This window comes from Scyliorhinus canicula, chromosome 11, assembly GCF_902713615.1.
Source record: "Scyliorhinus canicula chromosome 11, sScyCan1.1, whole genome shotgun sequence".
NCBI classification, from domain to species: domain Eukaryota; kingdom Metazoa; phylum Chordata; class Chondrichthyes; order Carcharhiniformes; family Scyliorhinidae; genus Scyliorhinus; species Scyliorhinus canicula.
Genome location: NC_052156.1, coordinates 125,338,354 through 125,361,523, shown reverse-complemented (window position 1 = coordinate 125,361,523; position 23,170 = coordinate 125,338,354). Strand labels below are relative to the sequence as shown.

The 23,170-nt window shown below is 48.4% G+C and overlaps 1 protein-coding gene across 13 annotated transcripts in view; it reads left to right on the top strand.

Moving 5' to 3' along the window:
- anks1b (ankyrin repeat and sterile alpha motif domain containing 1B) overlaps positions 1–23,170 on the top strand; it is a 1,080,298-nt gene that overhangs the window by 325,168 nt on the left and 731,960 nt on the right. For all 13 annotated transcript variants that reach the window (XR_005462295.1, XM_038811308.1, XM_038811309.1 and 10 more), the window contains one exon: positions 19,197–19,353. Coding sequence is in view for 12 of the 13 variants with exons in the window: in XM_038811308.1 (XP_038667236.1) it covers positions 19,197–19,353 (157 nt within the window). In the remaining variant the exon portion in view is untranslated. The remainder of the gene's footprint in view (positions 1–19,196; positions 19,354–23,170) is intronic.

Here is a 23,170-nt window from a genome sequence, read left to right as displayed (position 1 = left end):
TACCCTGACCCATCGCTAACCAGCCGTTCATCTCTATACCCTGACCCATCGCTAACCAGCCGTTCATCTCTATACCTGACCCATCGTGAACCAGCCGTTCATCTCTATACCCTGACCCATCGCGAATCAGCCGTTCATTTCTATACCCTGATCCATCGCTAACCAGCCGTTCATCTCTATACCCTGACCCATCGCTAACCAGCCGTTCATCTCTATACCCTGACCCATCGCTAACCAGCCGTTCATCTCTATACCCTGACCCATCGCTAACCAGCCGTTCATCTCTATACCCTGACCTATCGCTAACCAGCCGTTCATCTCTATACCCTGACCCATCGCTAACCAGCCGTTCATCTCTATACCCTGACCCATCGCTAACCAGCCGTTCATCTCTATTCCTGACCCATCGCGAACCAGCCGTTCATCTCTGTTCCCTGACCCATCGCTAACTAGCCGTTCATCTCTATACCCTGACCCATCACTAACCAGCCGTTCATCTCTATACCCTGACCCATCGCTAACCAGCCGTTCATCTCTATACCCTGACCCATCGCTAACCAGCTGTTCATCTCTATTCCTGACCCATCGCTAACCAGCCGTTCATCTCTGTACCCTGACCCATCGCTAACTAGCCGTTCATCTCTATAACCTGACCCATCGCTAACTAGCCGTTCATCTCTATAACCTGACCCATCGCTTACCAGCCGTTCATCTCTATACCCTGACCCATCGCTAACCAGCCGTTCATCTCTATACCCTGACCCATCGCTAACCAGCCGTTCATCTCTATACCCTGACCCATCGCTAACCAGCCGTTCAGCTCTATTCCTGACCCATCGCGAACCAGCCGTTCATCTCTGTTCCCTGACCCATCGCTAACCAGCCGTTCATCTCTATACCCTGACCCATCGCTAACCAGCCGTTCATCTCTATAGCCTGACCCATCGCTAACCAGCCGTTCATCTCTATACCCTGACCCATCGCTAACCAGCCGTTCATCTCTATACCCTGACCCATCGCTAACCAGCCGTTCATCTCTATACCCTGACCCATCGCTAACCAGCCGTTCATCTCTATACCCTGACCCATCGCTAACCAGCCGTTCATCTCTATACCCTGACCCATCGCTAACCAGCCGTTCATCTCTATATGTTGACCCACGGTCCTGTTCAATCTCCAAGATTTCGATCAGTGGCTAAAGCATGACTTGAGGCTTAAATTCTCGCCAGGAAAGATGGGCTCCACTCCTTAGCCAAAGAGCCTGGAATCTGGAAATCCCGGCATCCTTTGAACCCGGCAGCCAGCACTTTTGTTTGGGGGAGGTTGGGAACAGGACGGGGGTGCTCTTTGCACAAACATGGGGCAGGATTCTCCAATAATGGGGCGATGTCCCCACGCTGGCGTGAAAACTGGATCAACCACTGCGGCGTCAACAGCACCCAAATGTGAGGAATTCTCCACTTTCCTGGGGGCTAGGTTAACGAGGGCGTGGTTCCCGCAGCTCCAGCCGGCGGCGAAGGGCCGGTGGGAGTTTGTGCATGCGCAGAACAGCCGGCCTTTTCCCGTGCATGCACGGGGGGTTCCCGTTTCCGCACCGCCCCCCCGGGCAATGTGGCGGAGCCTGACAGGGGCCCGGCGCAGAGGAAAGAAGGCCCCCACGGAACCAGCCCGCCTGCCAATCGGCAGGCCCCGATCGCGGGCCAGGGGTTGGACCCCCCCTGAAAATGGTTCCGGAGAATAGGGAAGCTGGCTTTCGGGGGGGGAGGGGGAAGAGACGGAATTCACGCTTCCCCCTGGGCATTCTCCGACACGGCGCAGTGTCGGAGAATCCCGGCCATGGTTTACGGAGACAACAGCATCTTATAAGTGCTGCCTTCAGTTAGAAGAGGTTTGCGTCACTCAGGTTTCTGAGGCGTGAAAATCGCTTATTGTCACGAGTAGGCTTCAATGAAGTTACTGTGAAAAGCCCCTAGTCGCCACATACCGGCGCCTGTTTGGGGAGGCTGGTACGGGAATTGAACCGTGCTTCTGGCCTGCCTTGGTCTGCTTTAAAATCCAGCGATTTAGCCCAGTGAGCTAAACTAGCCCCTGCTTGTGAGCTTTAGATATTTGAGGAGCAGGTTTAAACCTATCAGAGTTCTTTGGAGAGGCCAGAAACTCTTTAGCTTTAAACAGTTCCACCAAGTGCCACAGAACTTACACAAATTCAAACAAAGCTGTGTGGCTGACATCCACTGGAATTGGAAGGTGGGGCCTCTGGCCTTGGAAGGGTTTGAACCGTTGCCTCTCTTGAGTCAGGCTCCCTGGTGGCAGGAATGAGAATGTGCCAGAGAACGGGAGAGTTCACATCATAGCAAAGAAACAGCAAATTGGGGTGACACCTTCGCACATTTGCATCAATGGGGCATGTGAGCTGGACCAGGAGGAGGGGGCAAGGCCCAGATTTGGAAGCAGCGTGAGATAGCAGGAGGAGGAAAAGGCGAAACCCAGGCTTTACCCTGACGTAAGGACCTAGCAACTGCAGAGGACACATCTTGATATGAGCGAGAACCAATGTTGAAGGCAACTCAGGTTAAACTTGGTGGTTGATCACTGAGAAATGTGCTGTGGTCCAACAGGATCTCGAATCCCATCCTGCTGATCCTCATACCCTGCCAGTGGACCTCAGTCTCACAGCTGTTTGGAATTTTGAAGTAGGCGGCTCTTACCCAGGCTCAGCAGGAGATCCTTGCAGAATCTGTCAGCTGCACACAGCTGCTTCAATGTGGTTACTGATGTCCTCTCTGCTTGGGTTGAAATGCACACGAACGTCCTGATGGGTTTGGCATCACAAAGCTAGATAACCAGGGAGTTTTCAGAATTAGTAGGCCTCCCTCCAGTGCTGGGCGCTATTGATTACCATAAAGTCTCCAACGAATCAACCTGACACCTTTTGTGAAATTGTTTCACTCCCTGATGTGTGATCACACCAAGGCTTTCCTGCCCCTTTTCCGCATGGTATCCTGGTAGCTGTGATGACTCATTTATCCCGAGGTTGGTTTCTGTGGGGACAAGATGGCTGATGATGACCCCCTTTAGACGGCCACAAGCGCCGTCAGAATTCTAACAACAGCTGTGGACTGACCCAGTACAATAGGCAAGGCTTTTGGCATCATGAAAATATTCTTCAGGTGCCTTGATCATCCCAGAAGGGCTCTACATGCATTCCCCTGCACTCCCAAATAATAGTGGTGTGCAGTTTGCTACACACTATGGTGTAGCAGAGGAGCCCACAACTAGAGGGACCAGAAGCCACATCAAAAGTTACACCTAAGGAGGTGGAAGATGAGGAGGAGGTGGCATCTGTCCAGACTTAGAGATCTGACACTGAGGAGGAGGAACATTGCTACAGAGTAAATAGAATTATAGAATCCCAACAGTGTAGAAGGAGACCATTCAGCCCATTGAGTCTGCACTGACCCTTCGAAAGAGCACCCTAGCCATATCCACTCCCCCACCCACCCCATCCTATCCCTGTAACCCCACCCAGCCTTTGGACAATTTAGCATGTCAATCCACCTGACCTGCAGTGTGCATAGGTGTCTCTGACTCGGACACCACCTCTTGCACTCTGGTGAGGTGCCCCTCACCCGGTGCCATCAACTCTATACCCGTGTCACACTCCTCTGATGTGCCAGTATCGGCGTTGGTTGAGAGTGGGGCTAGTCGGATGAGAGACTGCCCCCTTGGACTCCTCTTCCTCTTCCTGATACTGGAGAGATGAGTTGGTTGGGGGATGGGATGAGGGTGGTAAGCAGATGGCATTGGGACCTAATGTGAGAAACAAGCGAGGTAATGTGGCCCTTCACATTGTGAGAGCACGTTCCGATACCTGCCATTGCCTTCAACCATCATCTCTTTGCCCTCTTGGTTGTCACCGAATTCTGGTGGCCACTTAGCTATGGTATTGTGCGTGGGCTCTGAACTTCCTCCACCAGCATGTGGGGGTCCTGGTCTCTAAAGCTGGGCACAGCTCCTCCTGCTCCTTCCCTCCTCATATTTCTCAGAGACATTCTGGCATGAGAAATGTGAAAAGAAAAGGCACTGAAGGCTTCAAGCTTCTCATAGACCTGCAGAGATTTGTCTGCTTGCTGACAAAAACTATATTCTCTGTCTCATCAACATCTAACGTTTGAGGAGGTGAGGTGTTTGTGTATTGGTGCTGTCCTCTGGTGTGCATTTCACCTTGACTCATCTGATAACCCTAACCCTAACCCCACCCAACACTAATGGCAATTTTGGGCACTAAGGGCAATTTAGCCTGGCCAATCCACCTAACCTGCACATCTTTGGACTGTGGGAGGAAACCGGAGCACCCGGAGGAAAGCCACACACACACGCACGCTGGGAGAACGTGCAGACTCCGCACATACAGTGACCCAAGCCGGGAATTGAACCTGGGATCCTGGAGCTGTGAAGCAATTGTACTAACCACTATGCTACCGTGCTGCCCCAATCTTCGATCCAAGCCAATATGTTAGCCTCTACAACAAGAGCTTTTATTTTCCACAATAACGTTTGAAGTGACACCAAATGCCTTCAGGATGGGGTGGGTTACGTGAAGGGGGAAAATAAGAGAACAAACTGCATTCAACTACAGAATGAAAAAAATCACTTCAGTATGTTTTGAAGGTGCTGAAATTGTTAGTGCTTTACCTGTTTGGAATGATTTATTTACCTCTGGTGTTGTACTGAAACATGGTTCCACTCTGTTGTTGGTTAGACACTTCTCAATGTCATTATTTCATTTTTTTTCCCCGACAATCTTTATTAGACATAGACATAGAACATACATTGCAGAAGGAGGCCATTCGGTCCATCGAGTCTGCACCGACCCACTGAAGCCCTGACTTCCACCCTATCCCCCTAACCCAATAACCCCTCCTAATCTTTTTGGACACTAAGGGCAATTTAGCGCGGCCAATCCACCTAACCTGCAGGTCTTTCACCGTGGGAGGAAACCGGAGCACCCGGAGGAAACACACGCAGATACTGGGAGAATGTGCAGACTCCGCACAGACAGTGATCCAGCAGAGAATCGAACCTGGGAGCCTGCCGCTGTGAAGCCACAGTGCTAACCACTATGCCACCGAGCTGCCCACAAGTATTGTCACAAGTAGGCTTAAGGTTAAGGGGGGGTTGTTGGGTTACGGGTATAGAGTGGATACGTGGGTTTGAGTAGGGTGATCATGGCTCGGCACAACATCGAGGGCCGAAGGGCCTGTTCTGTGCTGTACTGTTCTATGTTCTATGTTCTATTTAAAAAAAAATAATTTTTATTCAAGTTTTTCAATAATAAATTTTCTCCCCACAATTTAAAATAAACAAGGCGTGTTTCCATACCAAAACAAGAAAAGAACTCACCCCCCAAAATAAATAATATCAAAAACCAACAGCAATACAAGAAGGAAGAAAATAACAACATAGCAAACCCACCGCCGCAAAAACAAACCCCCAACCATCCCCAAACCCACCCCCCCCCTCCCCCCCCAAGTTGCTGCTGAGACCGACCACTCTCTACCCCTTCGCCAGGAAGTCAAGAAAGGGCGGCCACTGCCGAAAGAACCCCTGTACCGACCCCTTCAGGGCAAACTTCATCCTCTCCAACTTGATGAACCCAGCCATGCTGTTGATCCAGGCCTCTGAACTCGGGGGCCACGTATCCCTCCACTTGTAACAGAATCTTGCGCCGGGCTACTAGAGACGCAAAGGCCAGAATGCCGGCCTCTCTCGCCTCCTGCACTCCCGGCTCCGAAGCTACCCCAAAGATCGCAAGCCCCCAGCCCGGCTTGACCCTAGACCCGACCACTTCCGACAAAGTCCCCGCCACCCACTTCCAAAACCTCTCCAAGACCGGACAAGCCCAGGACATATGGGTGTGGTTCGCCGGGCCACCCGAACACCTCTCGCACCTGTCTTCCCCTCCGAAGAACCGGCTCATCCTTGCCCCTGTCATGTGAGCCCTTTGTAGCACCTTCAGCTGAATTAGGCTGAGCCGTGCGCAAGAGGAGGAGGAATTCACCCTCTCCAGGGCGTCCGACCACGTTCCATCTTCAATCTCTTCGCCTAGCCCTTCCTCCCACTTCGCTTTGAGCTCTTCTATTGAGGCCTCTTCCTCCTCCTACATCAGCTGGTAAATAGCCGAGATCTTTCCTTCACCAACCCACATCCCCGAAAGCACCCTATCTTGCACCCCCCTTGGCGGCAGCCGCGGAAACTCTGCCACCTGCCTCTTAACAAATGCCCTGACCGGCATATACCTAAAAGCGTTCCCAGGGGGGAGGTTCCACTTCCCCACCAGCTCCTCCAGAGGTGCAAACTTCCCATCCAGGAAGAGGTCCCCAAACTGTCTGATGCCTGCCCTGTGCCAACTCCCAAATCTCCCGCCCGTTCTCCCCGGCGCAAAACGGTGATTACCCCGTATCGGGGCCCAAACTGAGGCCTTCACTTCCCCCCTATGTCGCCTCCACTGTCCTCATATTTTAAGGGATGCAACCACCACCGGACTCGTGGAGTACTTTGCCGGGGGGAGTGAAAGTAAGACCGTCATCAAAGCCTCCAGACTCGTACCCACACAGGACGCATCCTCCAATCTCTTCCATGCGTTACCCTCCCCTTCCGCCACCCACCTGCGAATCATCGCCACGTTCGCCGCCCAATAATATCCACGCAGGTTGGGCAACGGCAGGCCCCCTACCTCCCTTCTTCGCTCCAAAAATACCCTCCTTACTCTCGGGGCCTTCCGCGCCCACATGAACCCCAGAATCGACTTATTCACCCTTCTGAAAAAAGCCTTTGGGATCAATATGGGGAGGCACTGGAAAAGAAACAAAAACCTCGGGAGCACCGTCATCTTAATCGACTGGACCCTGCCCGCCAACGAAAGCGGTAGCGCGTCCCACCTCCTAAACTCCTCCTTCATCTGCCCCACCAGCCTCGAAAAGTTAAGCCTATGCATGGCCCCCCAGGTCCTAGCCACCTGGACCCCAAGATACCTAAAGCTCCTCTCAGCCCTCTTCAACGGGAGTTCACCTATCTCCCTCTCCTGATCCCCCGGGTGCAGGACAAACAGCTCACTTTCCCCCACATTGAGCTTATAGCCCGAAAAGTCCCCAAACTCCTCAAGTATCTTCAGCACCTCTGGCATCCCCTCAGCCGGATCCGCGACATACCACAGCAGATCATCTGCATACCACGACAACCGGTGCTCCTCCCCCCCCCCCCCCCCGCACAATCCCCCTCCAACTCTTCGAGTCCCTCAGCGCCATGGCCAGGGGCTCAATCGCTCGCGCGAACAAGTAGGCTTACATTAACACTGCAATGAAGTAACTGTGAAAAGCCCCTAGTCGCCAAATTCCGGCACCTGTTCGCTTACACAGAGGGAGAAATCAGAACGTCCAAATTAGCTAACAGCACATCTTTTGGACTTGTGGGAGGAAACCGGAGCACCCGGAGGAAACCTACGCAGACACGGGGAGAACGTGCAGACTCCACACACACAGTGCCCTGATGTGACCACATGACCCAAGTCGGAAATCGAACCGTGGGACCCTGATGCTATGAAGCAACAATGCTAACCACTGTGCTACCATGTCGCCCATATTGATGTGCCATTAAATCTATTTCCTTTAAACTGCTCCAAGTTAAGTACAGCCAAAGTCTGAGCAATTTTTAGTCACAATTATTTGACTGAGTATTATCAGTGACCACACTTCAAAAGTACTTAATTGACTGTGAAATGCTTTGGGCCTCCTTGTGGATATGGTGTTGCCAACTGTGATTAGATGTATTCTTGGAGGTTTCATCACGTGACTTGACCCTACGCTCCAGGCAATAGTCGGCCAGCATATCCAACCTTGTGATGTCCTGCCTTCCTAAACAAAATGGAAAGCAAAAAGACTCATTATCCAAGTGGTTGATGCTTGACTGACAGCCAAACAGCCACTCCCCCTCCCCCCCCCTCATCTTCAATATTTCTATTTCTTGTAAAGAGAAATGTTCAAAGAAAATGAGGAATTAAAACAATCTTTTTTATAACGAATGGATGATTTTTCTCCAGGCTGGCAAATAACAACGTCCTGGAGATTGATTTTCAATTCTTGGAGTCTCCAGCCCAATCCTGGAGGGTTAGCAACCCTATATGGTCATGGAATGCACTATATAAATGCAAGGATTTTTTTTTGAAGAATGCAGTGTCTTATCCCTGTTTAAAAGCACATCTTTTGCTTCTAGCCTTAGTTCTGGCCAAAACCATGTTGATTTTAGATTGCATGATAATCTCATTGGTCCATAGTTTGCTGTCAAAACAGTGCAAGGCAGTGGGTTAGCACTGCGGCGTCACGGCGCCGAGGTCCCAGGTTAGATCCTGGCTCTGGGTCACTGTCCGTGTGGAGCTTGCACATTCTCTCCGTGTTTGCATGGGTTTCGCCCCCACAACTCAAAAATGTGCAAGCTAGGTGGATTGGCCATGCTAAATTGCCCCTTGATTGGAGAAAATGAATTGGATACTCTAAATTAAAAAAAAACATTGCAAGGCCATTTACACTCACGGCTAATTAAGTCCAATGCTACGGCAACTTCAGGTATAGTCAAAGGTAGTAAATGCTTTATTGTGAAACTTCTCTGTGTCCTTTTGAACAGTTTTAGACATGATTCCACTGTCACCAGCAGAACTTGACCATGATGAGAACTATGGCTTTTCTAGATTTGTATGAGATTTGATGAGCAAGCATAACTGCAATTCATCCATACATTAGTGGTATGACTGCTGTGGATGACAGAGGTATTGGAGCTGAGAGTAAGTTAGAATCCTCGATGAGGAGAAATGGAAGCACTTTGCCTGAGGGTTGTGAATACCGATTTATCCTATTGAAAACCAGGTGGGATTCAATCTGCACAGATAAGTGAAATGTTTGATTCCCTCTTGTGCTTCAGTGGGCATTCTAAGAGCACAGCATAAGATTTAAGAGCGCAGCCAAAAATGACTGGGTCTATGTGTTGCTTTCACAAAAAAAATGTGCTAACCAAATACTCAAGAGAAAAGTTATAAATATCAAGCTAATCATTCAATTGATTTGAAGATGCGGAGTAATAGTTAAATGCTTTTCTTGAACAGAAGTCTAATTAGTCCCTTAGACATTGCTTCAATTATGACGTTTATAAGATTGTTATGTTCTGGGACAGTGTATTTAATTTAAGGTAAAATAAGGGAGTTGGGGGAGGGGGGCGGAGAGGGATCATGTTCCTGTTCTGAAGTCTGCTTGACAATAAGCCTGGGTGGTTTGATTGTTGGAGATTAAAGCAAGGCTATATTGTTTTACTTCAAAAAGGTATTCACACTTGCAGACAATGGCGAAGGCAGCTGTAATTCCAGTGGGCAGACTGTGAGTCTCCCAAATCCCAGGGGAGTGCTAAGAATGTCAACTTGTAACAGGGTATACTTTGACCTGTTCATTTGATTCCATGATAGGATAGAATTGGGGTTCAAAGAATAGCTAATCAGCAACTCAAACTGGATAGAAGGCCCATATGATTTACCTTCTCATGGGGAATGGTGTAGAGGAAGCCATTGTGCAGATCAGGTTAGAGGTTTTCCTAAAATATCACTGACTGTGCAGACTGGTAGGTTAGTCTGGTGGGGCCTGCGAAAGAGGCAGTAGCTAGAAGTTGAATGTTTTTGAGTTTCACCGGAAATGCAGGCGGGAGCTCATGCTTGCATTGAAAAGATCAAATTTGGGAGGAATTAAAATCAACTTGGAAGTTACGCCTAGCTTCCACTAGAGGGAGGACCTTCAGTGAAACTCCCGCCATGCAGGGCAGTTCTGAGGTTAGAAGTTACCAAGCCGAGAAAAGAAAAGAACAGCAGTAAAACCCTGGAGACAAACAATTATTTTGGACTGATACTGGGAGAATTGAACATTTCCTTAAAGACGATGTAATATATATGTAATAGTGTTTTTTTCAGTTTTGTTAGCTATGTACTGTAATTTAAGACAAAAGTTCCCAACAACAATCGTGTTTAGTCAATAGTGCTTTTAATCTGTTTTTAAAAAAACCGTTAATGGACACAATACATCAGCCATGTTGCATTCTCTCTCGAACGCGGTGAGACTGTGAATGTCGGGAGAGGCTTCGCGACAGTCTTCACACTCCGCGGGTTCTACCCAAGTCCCGCACCTTGGCACTGCCAGCCTGGCACCTTGGCATTCCCACCCTGGCAGGAGCACTGCCTGGGTACCAGCATGCCAGTGCAAGGGTGCCAAAGTGTCAGGGTGGCACTGCCAAGGGTCAGAGGCTGAGGGGGGGCCATGTCCATGAAAAGAGGGCAGAGGGGAGTTTGAAGGGTACGGGTGTGCAGGGCGGGGGTGTGCAGGACAGGTAACAGGGAGCAGAGTGGCACAGCGGAAGCGTGCTGGGCCCGTAACCCAGAGGTCAACGGATCGAAACCATTCTCTGCTAGTTATCTTTAGGGCATCACGGAAACATAGTGGTTAGCACTATGGTTTCACAGCGCCAGGGTCTCAGGTACGATTCCCGGCTTGGGTCACTGTCTGTGCGGAGTCTGCACTTTCTCCCCGTGTCTGTGTGGTTTCCTCCGGGTGCTCCGATTTCCTCCCACAAGTCTCGAAAGACGTGCTGCTAGGTAATTTGGACATTCTGAATTCACCCTCTGTGTACCCGAACAGGCGCCGGAATCTGGCGACTAGGGGCTTTTCACAAGTTACTTAATTGCAGTGTTAATGTAAGCCTATTTGTGACAATAAAGATTATACTACCTGAATGGTTGTAAATTGGGAGAGGCACGTGTGCAGAGGGACCTGGGTGTCCTTGTGCACCATTTGCTGAAGGTAAGCATGCAGGTGCAGCAGGCGGTAAAGAAGGCTAATGGTATGTTGGCCTTCATTGCAAGATGTTTCGAGTATAGAAGCAGGGATGTGTTGCTGCAATTGTCTCGTGCCTTGGTGTAGCCACACCTGGAGTATTGTGTGCAGTTTTGGTCTCCTTCTCAGAGGAAGGATGTTCTTGCTCTCAAGGGAGTGCAGCGAAGGTTCACCAGACTGATTCCAAGGATGGCGGGACTGTCATATGAGGAGTGATTGACTAGGTTGGGATTGTTCTCACTGGAGTTCAGAAGAATGAGGGGAGAATCTCACAGAGACTTATAAAATTCTAACAAGACTAGACAGGGTAGATGCAAGGAAGATGTTACCAATGATGGGTGTGCCCAGAACCAGGGGGTCACAGTCTGAGGATTCAGGGTAAACCATTTCGGACAGAGATAAGAAGACATTTCTTCACACAAAGAGTGGTGAGCCTGTGGAATTCATTACCACAAGAAGTAGTTGATGCTAAAAAATTGAATATATTCAAGAGGCGGCTGGATTAAGCATTTGGGGAGAATGGGATCAAAGGCTATGGGGAGAAAGCAGGATTAGGCTATTGAGTTGGATGATCAGCCATGATCGTGATGAATGGCAAAGCAGACTCGAAGGGTCAAAAGACCTCCTCCTGCTCCTATCTTCTACATATCTATTATTAGGGGCCTCGGGGAAGTTGGAGGGGCGGGGGTGGTGACAGGTGGGGGTCCTGGAAGTGGGTGTGAGCTGTCAGGGGTTTGGGGGGGGACCTGAAGAGGGGGGCCCCAGGGACTCCATAGCGGGGTGCACTCCCATTGGGGGGGGGGGGGGGGGGGGGGTAGTGCTCATGTGTGTGAGGGGTGACAATTCCCATGGGTGGGGAATGTGAGGGACCCAAAAGCTCACTGAAAGATTGGGGCACGCTTTCAAAATGGCGCCCGATCTCTGAGTTCAGCTCCCCAGTGTTAAAATAAATTCGAGGTGTGGGTTAAACCAGTGAGAAACTGCCCAGGGCCGTAAAGAATGACTAAGTGTCATTGAATAGCGGCAGAACCGGCAGGAAAAACTCCCTGAAAAAACCGCCACAAATGAACTTCGAAATGTTTTGGGAGAATGGTGCCCAATGTCTTAAAACCTGGAATCTTGTCATGTCATTTGTTAAGCTATTAACTGGAAGTTTTAATTTATTTTTAAAGTCACCAAAAAAACAACATGATCTAAAGTCACTGGGACTCCGGTCCCGCTCTCTAAGTCCCATTATTCAAGAGGTTGAATTGACTGGATTGTGTTTTTTAAAGAGCAATCTGACTGAAATCATAATTTCAACAGTTAAAAATGGAAGTGTACAGATTTCATAATGAATCATACTTTTTGTTCCAATCTCAAGAAGGAACAAAATGGCAAGTAGATTTAGTTGGAGTAGTCAATTTGATTAATGTACATTCCCAGACATTCTTGGAACAGTTAAAGGTATTTGGTTTATTTATATAGCAAACTATCAGACTGCTTATCTGACAAAACTTTTCTCCAATTAATTTTTGATAAGACTGGAGTTATTATTTACAGTGCCCAAACTTTGCTCCTAGTTATCAACTCCATCCCTCTCCCTGAAAATTGTCTGAGGCAACACCACTCCGTTTTTCACCTTGGTGTCTTATTTGACCACGCAATGAGCTTCCAGCCACATCGTCATACCAGAACTAACATCGCTTATTTCCAACTCCAGAATATTGTACATCTTCACTCCTGCCTCAGCTTGTCCTCACCTGTAGCCTTGACTATTCGAATGCATTCCTGGTTGATCTCCCACACTTCACCCTCTGTTAACGTGGAGTGATCCAAAACTCTGCTGCCCGTGTCTTAATTCGCACCAAGCCCCGGTCACCTAATGCCCCTGTGTGTGCAGACTTACCAGTCAGATTTACCAGTTACACCCAGTCATGTAGCGCCTTGAATTTAAAATTCTCATCCTGTTTTCGAGTATCTCCATGGCTTCACCCCTGCCCTCTCTCCCTCATCTAATTCTGGTATCTTTAGTATCCCTGATTTTAATCACTCTGCTATTAGCGGACGTCACCCCAAGTTCTGGAATTCCCTCCTTACGCCTCTCTCCCTTGTTTTCCTCCTTCAAGACACTCTTCAAAACCTGACTCTATAACCATCTTTTGATCATCTGCCCTAACATCTCATGTGGCTCAATGCCAAATTTTGTTTTATAAAGCTGCTGTGAAAGGCCTTGGGATGTTTCATTACATCAAATGTATTATATAAATCTGAGTTATTGGGCCATAACTTCCTGGCTACCCAGCACAGGTTTTGGAGGGTACCCCAACTCTTGGAAGTTCCAAGGTAACGGTCTAGCTGGCAACTGTCCAGAAGAGCTAACTTCAACAGGGCAGTTGCTCTGACCTGGGCTCCAGCCAACAAAACGAATTAAATCGCTAACTGGTTCTGGCAGTTTTGCCCTCATAGTAATTCTCAAAGAGTCAGATGGTAAAAAAGCACTTCTAACCCCACTGCAGCTATTTAAAAAAACCAGACCGAGTCCCGCACGAGACAGCCCCAACAGAGCACCCCAGCCCCATGATATTCCCCCACGTACCTGGAATTCCCCTAGACATGACCGCTCCTCCTACACCCTGACCCGACCAGACCAAACCGTGCCCTCACCCAGATCCCCCCCCTTCCGACCCACCTCTGCTCGGCATTTCCTCTTGTGGATTCGGGGTGTTGCACACTTGTTTGCTCGCCTGGGGTCTTGGGGAGGGGTGTCTGCTCTGCCAGCGCAAACCTCAGCATCTAGCTCACCATGCCTCTCCCTCACCTCATGCTGTCATGCATGTATGCCCGCTGCCAACAATCGTTCGTCCAATCAGAGTCTGATTTGGCTCTGCTTTGACCGCTAATAAGCTCATTTGCTTTAGTCAATCAGTAGAAAATGCAGAGTAATTAGGATGCCCTGCTAACTGCCGATCCTGACCATTGGTTGGGCCCTGTGCCTAGGCATGGTGTGTTGCATTGTAAATCCGCCTCTGCCTTGGAAACCTTGCAGAAGGGTCTTTGTGGTTGAACACCTGTGTCTCTATTTTTATCTCCTGTGCCCACAGGTAGAAGGGAAAACCCGGCAGATGACCCAGGACCAGAAGACTTCCCAACACAATAGTCCTGAGGTGTCTCTTAATTGGGTCTGGCTAACAATTAGGGAACCAATTCCAAAGGTTAGCTTATCAACATTGCAGCCACTCACTGCCTTGTCAGTTTTTTAAAAACTTCAGAGGTCGCACTGCTTTTTAAAACCCAATTATCTATTTAAATGGTCAAAAAAAATCCCAAACCATTAAACTATTCTTTAGATGAGTACAGAAAGTGAGTGCTCCTTGTCCATGTCACAATCAAGATGTTGCAAATAAGACCAGATCTGTCTTTATCTTTTGCCCAAATAAACTCACTTCCCAGTCGAGGTCACTGGAGATTAGTGACTTTTATTCTGAAGTGTATCTTCCTTTAAATTTTGTTTCAGATGCTTATTTCAGTATGTTGACCATCGAGGTTCACATGATCTTATGTGTTGTGTCAGGAAATGTATTTATCCGGTATGCGGAGTCTGCATGTTCTCCCCATGTCTGAGTGGATTTCCTCCGGGTGCTCCGGTTTCCTCCCACAGTCCACAGACATGCAGGTTAGGTGGATTGGCCATGCTAAATTGCCCTTAGTGACCAAAAAAGGTTAGGAGGGGTTATTGGGTTACGGGGATAGGAGGGGTTATTGGGATACCATAAGACCATAAGACATAGGAGTGGAAGTAAGGCCATTCGGCCCATCGAGTCCACTCCGCCATTCAATCATGGCTGATGGGCATTTCAACTCCACCTACCAGCATTCTCCCCGTAGCCCTTAATTACTCGCGACATCAAGAATTTATCTATCTCTGCCTTGAAGCCATTTAGCGTCCCGGCCTCCACTGCACTCCGCGGCAATGAATTCCACAGGCCCACCACTCTCTGGCTGAAGAAATGTCTCCGCATTTCTGTTCTGAATTTACCCCCTCTAATTCTAAGGCTGTGCCCACGGGTCCTCGTCTCCTCGCCTAACGGAAACAGTTTCTTGCGTCCACCCTTTCTAAGCCATGTATTATCTTGTAAGTTTCTATTAGATCTCCCCTTAACCTTCTAAACTCCAATGAATACAATCCCAGGATCCTCAGCCGTTCATCGTATGTTAGACCCGCCATTCCAGGGATCATACGGGGATAGGGTGGAAGTGAGGGCTTAAATGGGTCAGTGCAGACTCAATGGGCTGAATGGCTTCCTTCTGCACTGTATGTTCTATATTCTATGTGACTTAAAATACAGATTGAGTAGACTGGGCCTATATTCTCTGGAGTTTAGAAGAATGAGAGGTGATCTCATTAAAACATGCAGCATTTTAGTGAGCTTGGTGGGGTTAGAAACAGGGACGATGGGCTAGATTCTCCTATCACCGACGGCAAAATCGTATTTGCCGATCGGCTGGAGAATCCCCGTTTACGCCGGAATCGGGGGTGGCACCGTTTTTGCCATGCTCCGCCCCCTCAAAAATGGCATACGCATGCCATGTGGACAACCGACGGTGTGGGACACATGTGCTCACACTGTTCGGGGACCACGTGAGGTTGCTGTGGACTGTGTCCAGCACTGCCACGGTCGGGGGGGGGGGGGGGGGGGGGGGGGGGGGAGAGCTGTTCCGCTGGCAGTGGGGGCTTCAGCGGGGGCTGGGGCACTGGTGGGGAGTGGCGAGGCTGGTTACAGGGGGGCAGTTTTGGCAGGCTGCGTCTGCGTGTGGCTGCCGCCACGTTGCACGGCCCAGCTGCCGCAGGCCGACATCGTGCGTATGTGCGGCCACGGACCCAGCCATTCTCCGGAAGTATCCAAAGGTAAAGGCGGGGGCTTTATGCTGCATGGCTGCTAGCCACCACCCCCAACCCCCACAGGACAGAGGGTCATTGCTAGGGCGGCGCCGACTTTCTGGTTGTAAGACCAGACGAATCCTGCGGATGTAGCCGCAGGATCGGAGAATCCAGCCTGATGTTTCCCCTGGCTTGGGGTGTCTAGAACCAGAGGCCGCGGTCTCAGAATAAGGGGCAGATTGAGATGAAGAGGAATTCCTTCACTCAGAGGGTGGTGAATCTTTGGAATTCTCAGCCCGTGAGACATGTGGAGGCTCCATCATTGAGTATGTTCAAGACTAAGATCGATTAGATTTCCACATTGGATTTGATTTGTTTATCGTCACATGTACCGAGGTACATTGAAAAGTATTTTTCTGCGAGCAGCTCAAACAGATCATTAAGCACATGAAAAGAAAATAAGATAAAAATAAAATACATAATAGGGCATAATAAATCATCAGGTGATAAGGGGAGAATGCAGGAAAATCTCTCTCCCCCCCCCCCCCCCCCCCCCCCCAAACCTGGATTAGTAGTAAAGGGGCTGGTTTAGTACACTAAATCGCTGGCTTTTAAAGCAGACCAAGGCAGGCCAGCAGCACGGTTCAATTCCCGTACCAGCCTCCCGAACAGGTGCCGGAATGTGGTGACTAGGGGCTTTTCACAGTAACTTCATTGAAACCTACTCGTGACAATAAGCGATTTTCACTTCATTTCATTTCATTAGTATATGGTGCGGAACTTCACCATCTGCTGGGGCACTGAATCACAGAGAGTTCAGTAAGTTCCAATTTTAGTCCCTATCTGTGCAAAATGAGTTGCCAGTATATTGATGGAGACTTCAAGCCTGTCCTCGGCACCTTTTCACAGAATGGTTGCAGCAAAGAAGGAGGCTATTCAGCACATTGTGTCTGTGCTGGCCCTCTGAAGGCCAGGTTCTTCTAGTGCCACCACCTGTCTTCTTTCCTGTAGCCCTGCCCATTTTTCCTTTTTTGTAAACAATCCAATTCCCTCTTGAATGCCTTGATTGAACCTGCTTGCAGCACACTTTCAGGCAGTGCGCTGGATGCTGAATGCTTCGTTAACAGAGCTGACCTGCCACCTTCAATGATTCACACACACATACACGGAGGACCCACTGCTCCTTCAGTGATTCACACACATATACACAGAGGACCCGCTGCTCCTTCAGTGATTCACACATATACACGGAGGACCCTCTGCTCCTTCAGTGATTCACACACATATACACAGAGGACCCGCTGCTCCTTCAATGAATCACACACATATACACGGAGGACCCGCTGCTCCTTCAGTGATTCACACACATATACACGGAGGACCCGCTGCTCCTTCAGTGATTCACACACATATACACGGAGCACCCTCTGCTCCTTCAGTGATTCACACACATATACACAGAGGACCCGCTGCTCCTTCAGTGATTCACACACATATACACGGAGCACCCTCTGCTCCTTCAGTGATTCACACACATACACGGAGCACCCTATGCTCCTTCAGTGAATCACACACACATATACACGGAGGACCCGCTGCTCCTTCAGTGATTCACACACATATACACGGAGCACCCTCTGCTCCTTCAGTGATTCACACACATATACACGGAGCACCCGCTGCTCCTTCAGTGATTCACACACACATATACACAGAGGACCCTCTGCTCCTTCAGTGATTCACACACATATACACGGAGCACCCTATGCTCCTTCAGTGATTCACACACATATACACAGAGAACCCGCTGCTCCTTCAGTGATTCACACACATATACACGGAGCACCCTCTGCTCCTTCAGTGAATCACACACGTATACACGGAGCACCCTCTGCTCCTTCAGTGATTCACACACACATATACACGGAGGGCCCTCTGCTCCTTCAGTGATTCACACACACATATACACGGAGGACCCGCTGCTCCTTCAGTGATTCACACACATATACACGGAGCACCCTATGCTCCTTCAGTGAATCACACACATATACATGGAGGACCCTCTGCTCCTTCGCCCTCCATAGAATTGCACTCTTTATTTAAATTATCATGATGGATGCAAATTTTAGGGAAGGCTACAAAGTCCTTGAATGAAAAACATTTCTCATTTGAAGAGAAAAGACTCTAAGCAGTTCTTTCAAACTTGTGACTTGGGATTATTGTCCATGCAGAACTTACACAATTTTGGCAGTGGAACAGCTCTCAACGTTTCTTCAGACTGCTTATTGCTTTCAGTGGAGCAGCAATTTTTTTTTCGAGAGGAACAAATTGCCTTGGGTGGAAGGAGAAGCGTGTTTTTACACCAGTAATCAAAGCTATATTGTCATTCCGGTCCTTCAGGAAAAGGTTTTCTTAATCATTCCCACTTAACATTTAAGTGGTTGGATTTGTTCAGTGTCCTGCTTTGCATGCTTTTAATTACTGTAGGTTTAAAACAAACCAAGGATTTGTTGTTGGTCTTGGCAGTATCAGTGAAGTGAATGCTTTTTTGGGTTATCTGATCTAACAAGAATTTATTTTTAATTCCACGGGCCAAGTCTCTGGTCTGCCATTAAGTCCTGTAGTAAAAACCACAGCCACTCTTGGATCACATGTTCTCTATACCGTTGTGATGTCCAGAACATGCCACTGACATTGTACACGTCTAAAATAGGCTTGTCCAACATGCAAGGGCGCCCAGAGCCAGTTTCCAAAATGCCAGTCAAATAGGCAACGTTTGAATGGATGAATTTGCTCCGCCAATCACAGGCAGCTTCTTTCCCAAATTTGAAGCTAATTTGCTTTTGAGCCTATCTGCAGCAAACGTGGGAGAGGAACAACTTGCGATTTATGAGTATTATGCATTAATACTCATCTTTATTACTCATTGTTTTTCTGTTCAAGTTATTTCCTTTCATATTTCAGGTTTTTTAATTGAAATTCATGTTGTGCCAAACTTTATATTTCCAAAATTAGCCCATTGGTCCCTGGAGTGTGAAAGTTTGAAATGTGCCCCCCGCCATGTGAAAAGGTTGGACAAGCCTGGTCTAGAATAACATAGCACTGACATTGTGTTATATGGCATGTCTTTCACTGTCATGAATTGTACTTACCTACCGCTGTCACTACTGCAGAGCACACACTGCTTGCATTGTGCTGCATTGAACATGCTGCTGCAATCGTCTTGTAGATGTAGACACAGAAAATGCTTGAAATATTGAACAAATCAGGAAGCATCTATTGAACGAGAAACACCATCAACTTTTCAGTGTCGATTACATTATTTCAGTTAAGATTTTAGTGTAGCTTTGACTCTCGTGCTCTGAATTACATTCCAGGTGATTTCTCTTGTTTACTTATTGACCTTTATCTTTTAGGGATGTTGTTCTGAAGCTCCTTCAGTACGAGGCCTCCACCAATGTGGCAGATAACAAGGGTTGCTTTCCGCTCCATTTGGCTGCTTGGAAGGGAGACATGGATATTGTGAAGATTCTAATCCACCATGGGCCATCCCATTCACGCGTCAATGAACAGGTGGGCTCTGCATGTTTGGTGCTTCCTGTTATTTTTTATATGGATCTTAATTACAGATCAATTTGTAATCTTCTGATTTTATCATTGATGGCCATTTAAATACTTGTGATTGATGCTTGAGTATGATTCATTCCGAAGTTTGGAACTTTGGAATGCTAAAACTGGTAGATTTTGTGGGTTAATTTAGGATTGAATTACGTAAAGTTTTAAAACTTGTCTTGTATAAGGTTAAGTTTTATAATTTCCTCTTTCTTATTGTTGTCTCTCTTCCTGCACCGGGAGGTTCTCAAAGCAGATTTGCATGGGTTCCCATCATGAGTTTTTACCTGTAACAGCTGAGGCTGGTAGCTTGAGGTGCATCAAGCATGGCTGACCATGAGTCTTTTCCGTTCTCACCACCAGCCATTGACATGTTGGAAGATTTTGCAGGGCGATGCTCGGTCTGTTTGGCTTTGTTATGAATGCCCCTTCCTTGGCCACCAAGTCCCGGGATGGCACTCAAACCCAGAGCTTCTGGCTCAGAGGCAGGGAGGCTACCCACTGCATGACAAGACACTTTCTTACATTTGCCATAAAGGTTGGTTGTGTCTTTGGCACTATAGGTGTCATTTTGGGTCCTCACTGCACACTCACTCTCCTGGTGTGATTGACACTGGATGTTATTTTGAATAAATTGTTAGTGCGGATGCCAGAACGTGCTAAATAAGAAGGCTGTGACGTCAGGCAGATTTTGACCCAGATGTGATTTGAGTGCTTCACTACCTTGGTCCTCCGTCCCCTCCTTTATGACGTTTTTAAAATCTACTTCCATAACCAAGCCTTTAGTCATCTGCCTTAATATATTCTTAAGTGGTTTGGTGCTATATTTTGTTTTCACATGCCCCGGTGAATCACGTTATTATTAATATTATTACATTAAATGTGCTATATAAATACAGTTTTTGTTGTAGTTGACATATCCAGCATCTTGTTGTTCGCTGTCCATTGTTGTCTGACATTGTGTATGCAAAGAAAGGGACTACATAGAGTTCTCTTTATCCTGAATGAGAAAGACAGAATGAGCATGTCGCTTAGCCAGATTGCGGAGTGCCCAATGTTCAGGGTGTCATTAACTGTACAGCTGTCACTCTACACGTGCCACATGTAAATTCAGAGATGTACTGCAGCCGCAAAAAGTTCCATTCCCTCAATGTCCAGCTGGTGTGTGACTGTACTCGGTGATTGATGCAGCTCAATGCCTGGTATCCTGGCAGTAGTCTTGATGCCTTTATTCTAAGCCAGTATGCTGAACCATCAGCACTTGAGTCACCCCGAGAAACCACAGTGTGACTACTGGCTAACAAGGGTCACCAAGCTGACCCGTGACTCCGGTGCAGAGCATGTGTATGACACAAATCTTGGTACTACGCGAACCGTCATCGAACAGATGACCGGGGTGTTGAGCACTATTTCCGCTGCCTAGCCTGCTCTGGAGAGGAACTCTGCAGTGATCGGCTGAGTGAATGTTACGATTTGTTGTGGTCTGCAGCAATCTACTCAAGCTCATTATTAACTATACGATGAGGAGGAGGAAAGCACAAGACATCCAACACATCCCCTTTCTGTCTGAGCTTTGTGTGAATGGCTAATCCAATTTTAATACTGGCGAATGCAGTTCCAGTTTCCCATTCAGCAACTGTCCCACACCTTCTCAAAGAAAATATTCTGAATTAACTTCATCAACCAAACCATCCACTGATGCATACAAACGTCACCCCATCATTTTCCTGCTGCATCTCCCACATGTGTCCTTTGTCTGTCGGAAGACTCCTACACAGTGCTACTCCAATGGCTGCTGTATTGCTGGTGAAACACTGGTGACTTTCACTGCAGTCCTTCCAGGAGAACCTCTCACAGCTCATGGCCTAGAAGGCCTGGTGTTGGACTGCACCAGCTCAGCATGGAAGGCGGCAGTCAGGGTTGGCGGACAAACCGCAGCAGAGACCCTGGTTGACCGGCAGTTGTGGAAGGACAAAAGCTATCATCCTGAGAGGCGTTTGTGCTTCCAGGACCGTAAGTATTGTGGTGTTATTTCAGGATTTGTTAGCTTCTAGCTCTTGGAGAGACCTTGTTGGAGGCAATGGTTTGTAAGTGGAAACACATTTATTTACATATTATTTGCGAAGGTTAAACAAGACCAAGTCGTAGCTGGAGCTACTCTCTAAGTCTGTGAATGATATCACTGTGACATAGCTGCTTACTCAGATACTCAGCAGCTATTTTTAGAGTTAATCCTAGACTCCAAGAAGCCACTGTCCCTCTCACTGATGAGACCATCAATTTACGCGACACATGGTTAGAAGCGAACAGTGGACTTCCGGTTGCGGCTATGACTAGCTAAGCCGCACATTTGGAAGCTCCTGCAACAAAGGTGTTTTTGGGCCAATTGGAGGGCCCCAACGGCGCTGAAAAAACGAATCCCGGTGGGGGAAGGTCCCCTGAGGAGAACTAGACCGATTTTATGGTCGGTACCCGGAGTGGAGCGGCAAGAAAAACGGCAGCAGCTCCCCAAAAAAAAGCGGGGGAAGAAAATCAAAATGGCGGCCGGCGGTGCACCGGAGGAGTGGAAGAAATGGGCGGAGGAGCAGCAGGCCGCTCTCCTCCGTTTTTTCACGGAGATGAAAGTGGAACTCTTAGAGTCCATGAACGCGACGGCCACCAGGTTGGTGGGAGCCCAGGCGATCCAAGAGGCGTCGATTAAAGATCTGCAGCAGGAGATGGCCGCGAGGGAGGAGGAGGCCACAGTCATCGGGGCAAAGGTGGAGGTGCACGAGGCACTCCACACGAAGTGGCAGAGCCGCTTCGAGGAGCTGGACACTCGGATGAGGAGGAAAAATTTGAGGATCCTGGGCCTGGAAGAAGGCCTGGAGGGGTCGGATCTCCCGGGATATGTGGCGGAGATGTTGAGCTCCCTGATGGGGGAAGGGGCCGGTCCGGCGCCCCTGGAATTGGAAGAGGCATACCGGGTCATGGCCAGGAGGCCTAGGGCAAACGAGCCCCCGAGGGCGGTGCTGGTGCGGTTCCAGCGGCTAAGTGATCGAGAGAAAGTCCTGAGGTGGGCTAAAAGGGAGAAAAGCAGCAAGTGGCAGAACTCGACGGTAAGGGTGTACCAGGACTGGAGTGCGGAGGTGGCAAAGCGGCGGGCCCGGTACAACCGGACAAAGGCGGTGCTACACGCGAAAAAGATCAAATTTGGAATGTTGCAACCGGCGCGCTTGTGGGTCACCTATAAGGACCAACATCATTATTTCGAGTCCCCAGAGGAGGCCTGGACCTTTGTACAAGAGGAAAAGTTGGACACGAACTAAAACCTGGGAGCACCGGCGGTCGTAGCCGCCGGGGGACTCTTGATTGTGCAAGTGGCCCTTTTCTTTTTCAGGCCAGGTCGGAACTGGGTAACAGTTTCGTGGAGTGTTTGGGGTGTTTTTTCTCGAACGGTTGACTTTTCTGAATATTTTGAAGGTTTCGAGTTGTTGGGTGTTTCTGTATATTTGTACTGTTGAAATCTCTATTGTGGGTCGTTGGCTTCTTATGGGGTGTTTTTTCCCGTTTCCAATTTCCCTTAGTTATTTACCCCTCTTACCCTTTTTCTTTGGGTGCTTGGGGGGGTTTTTTGGTTCTTTTTTTTTCTTTTCGGGTTATGGTTATCTGCGGTTATTTATACTGTTTGATGGAGGGTGATGGTTGGGCACGCGGTTAGTTGATAGTTAGTTAATTATTTGTTATTTAAGTATGTAGTTAAGTATTTATGTATTTAGTTGCCATTGGGTATTTGTAT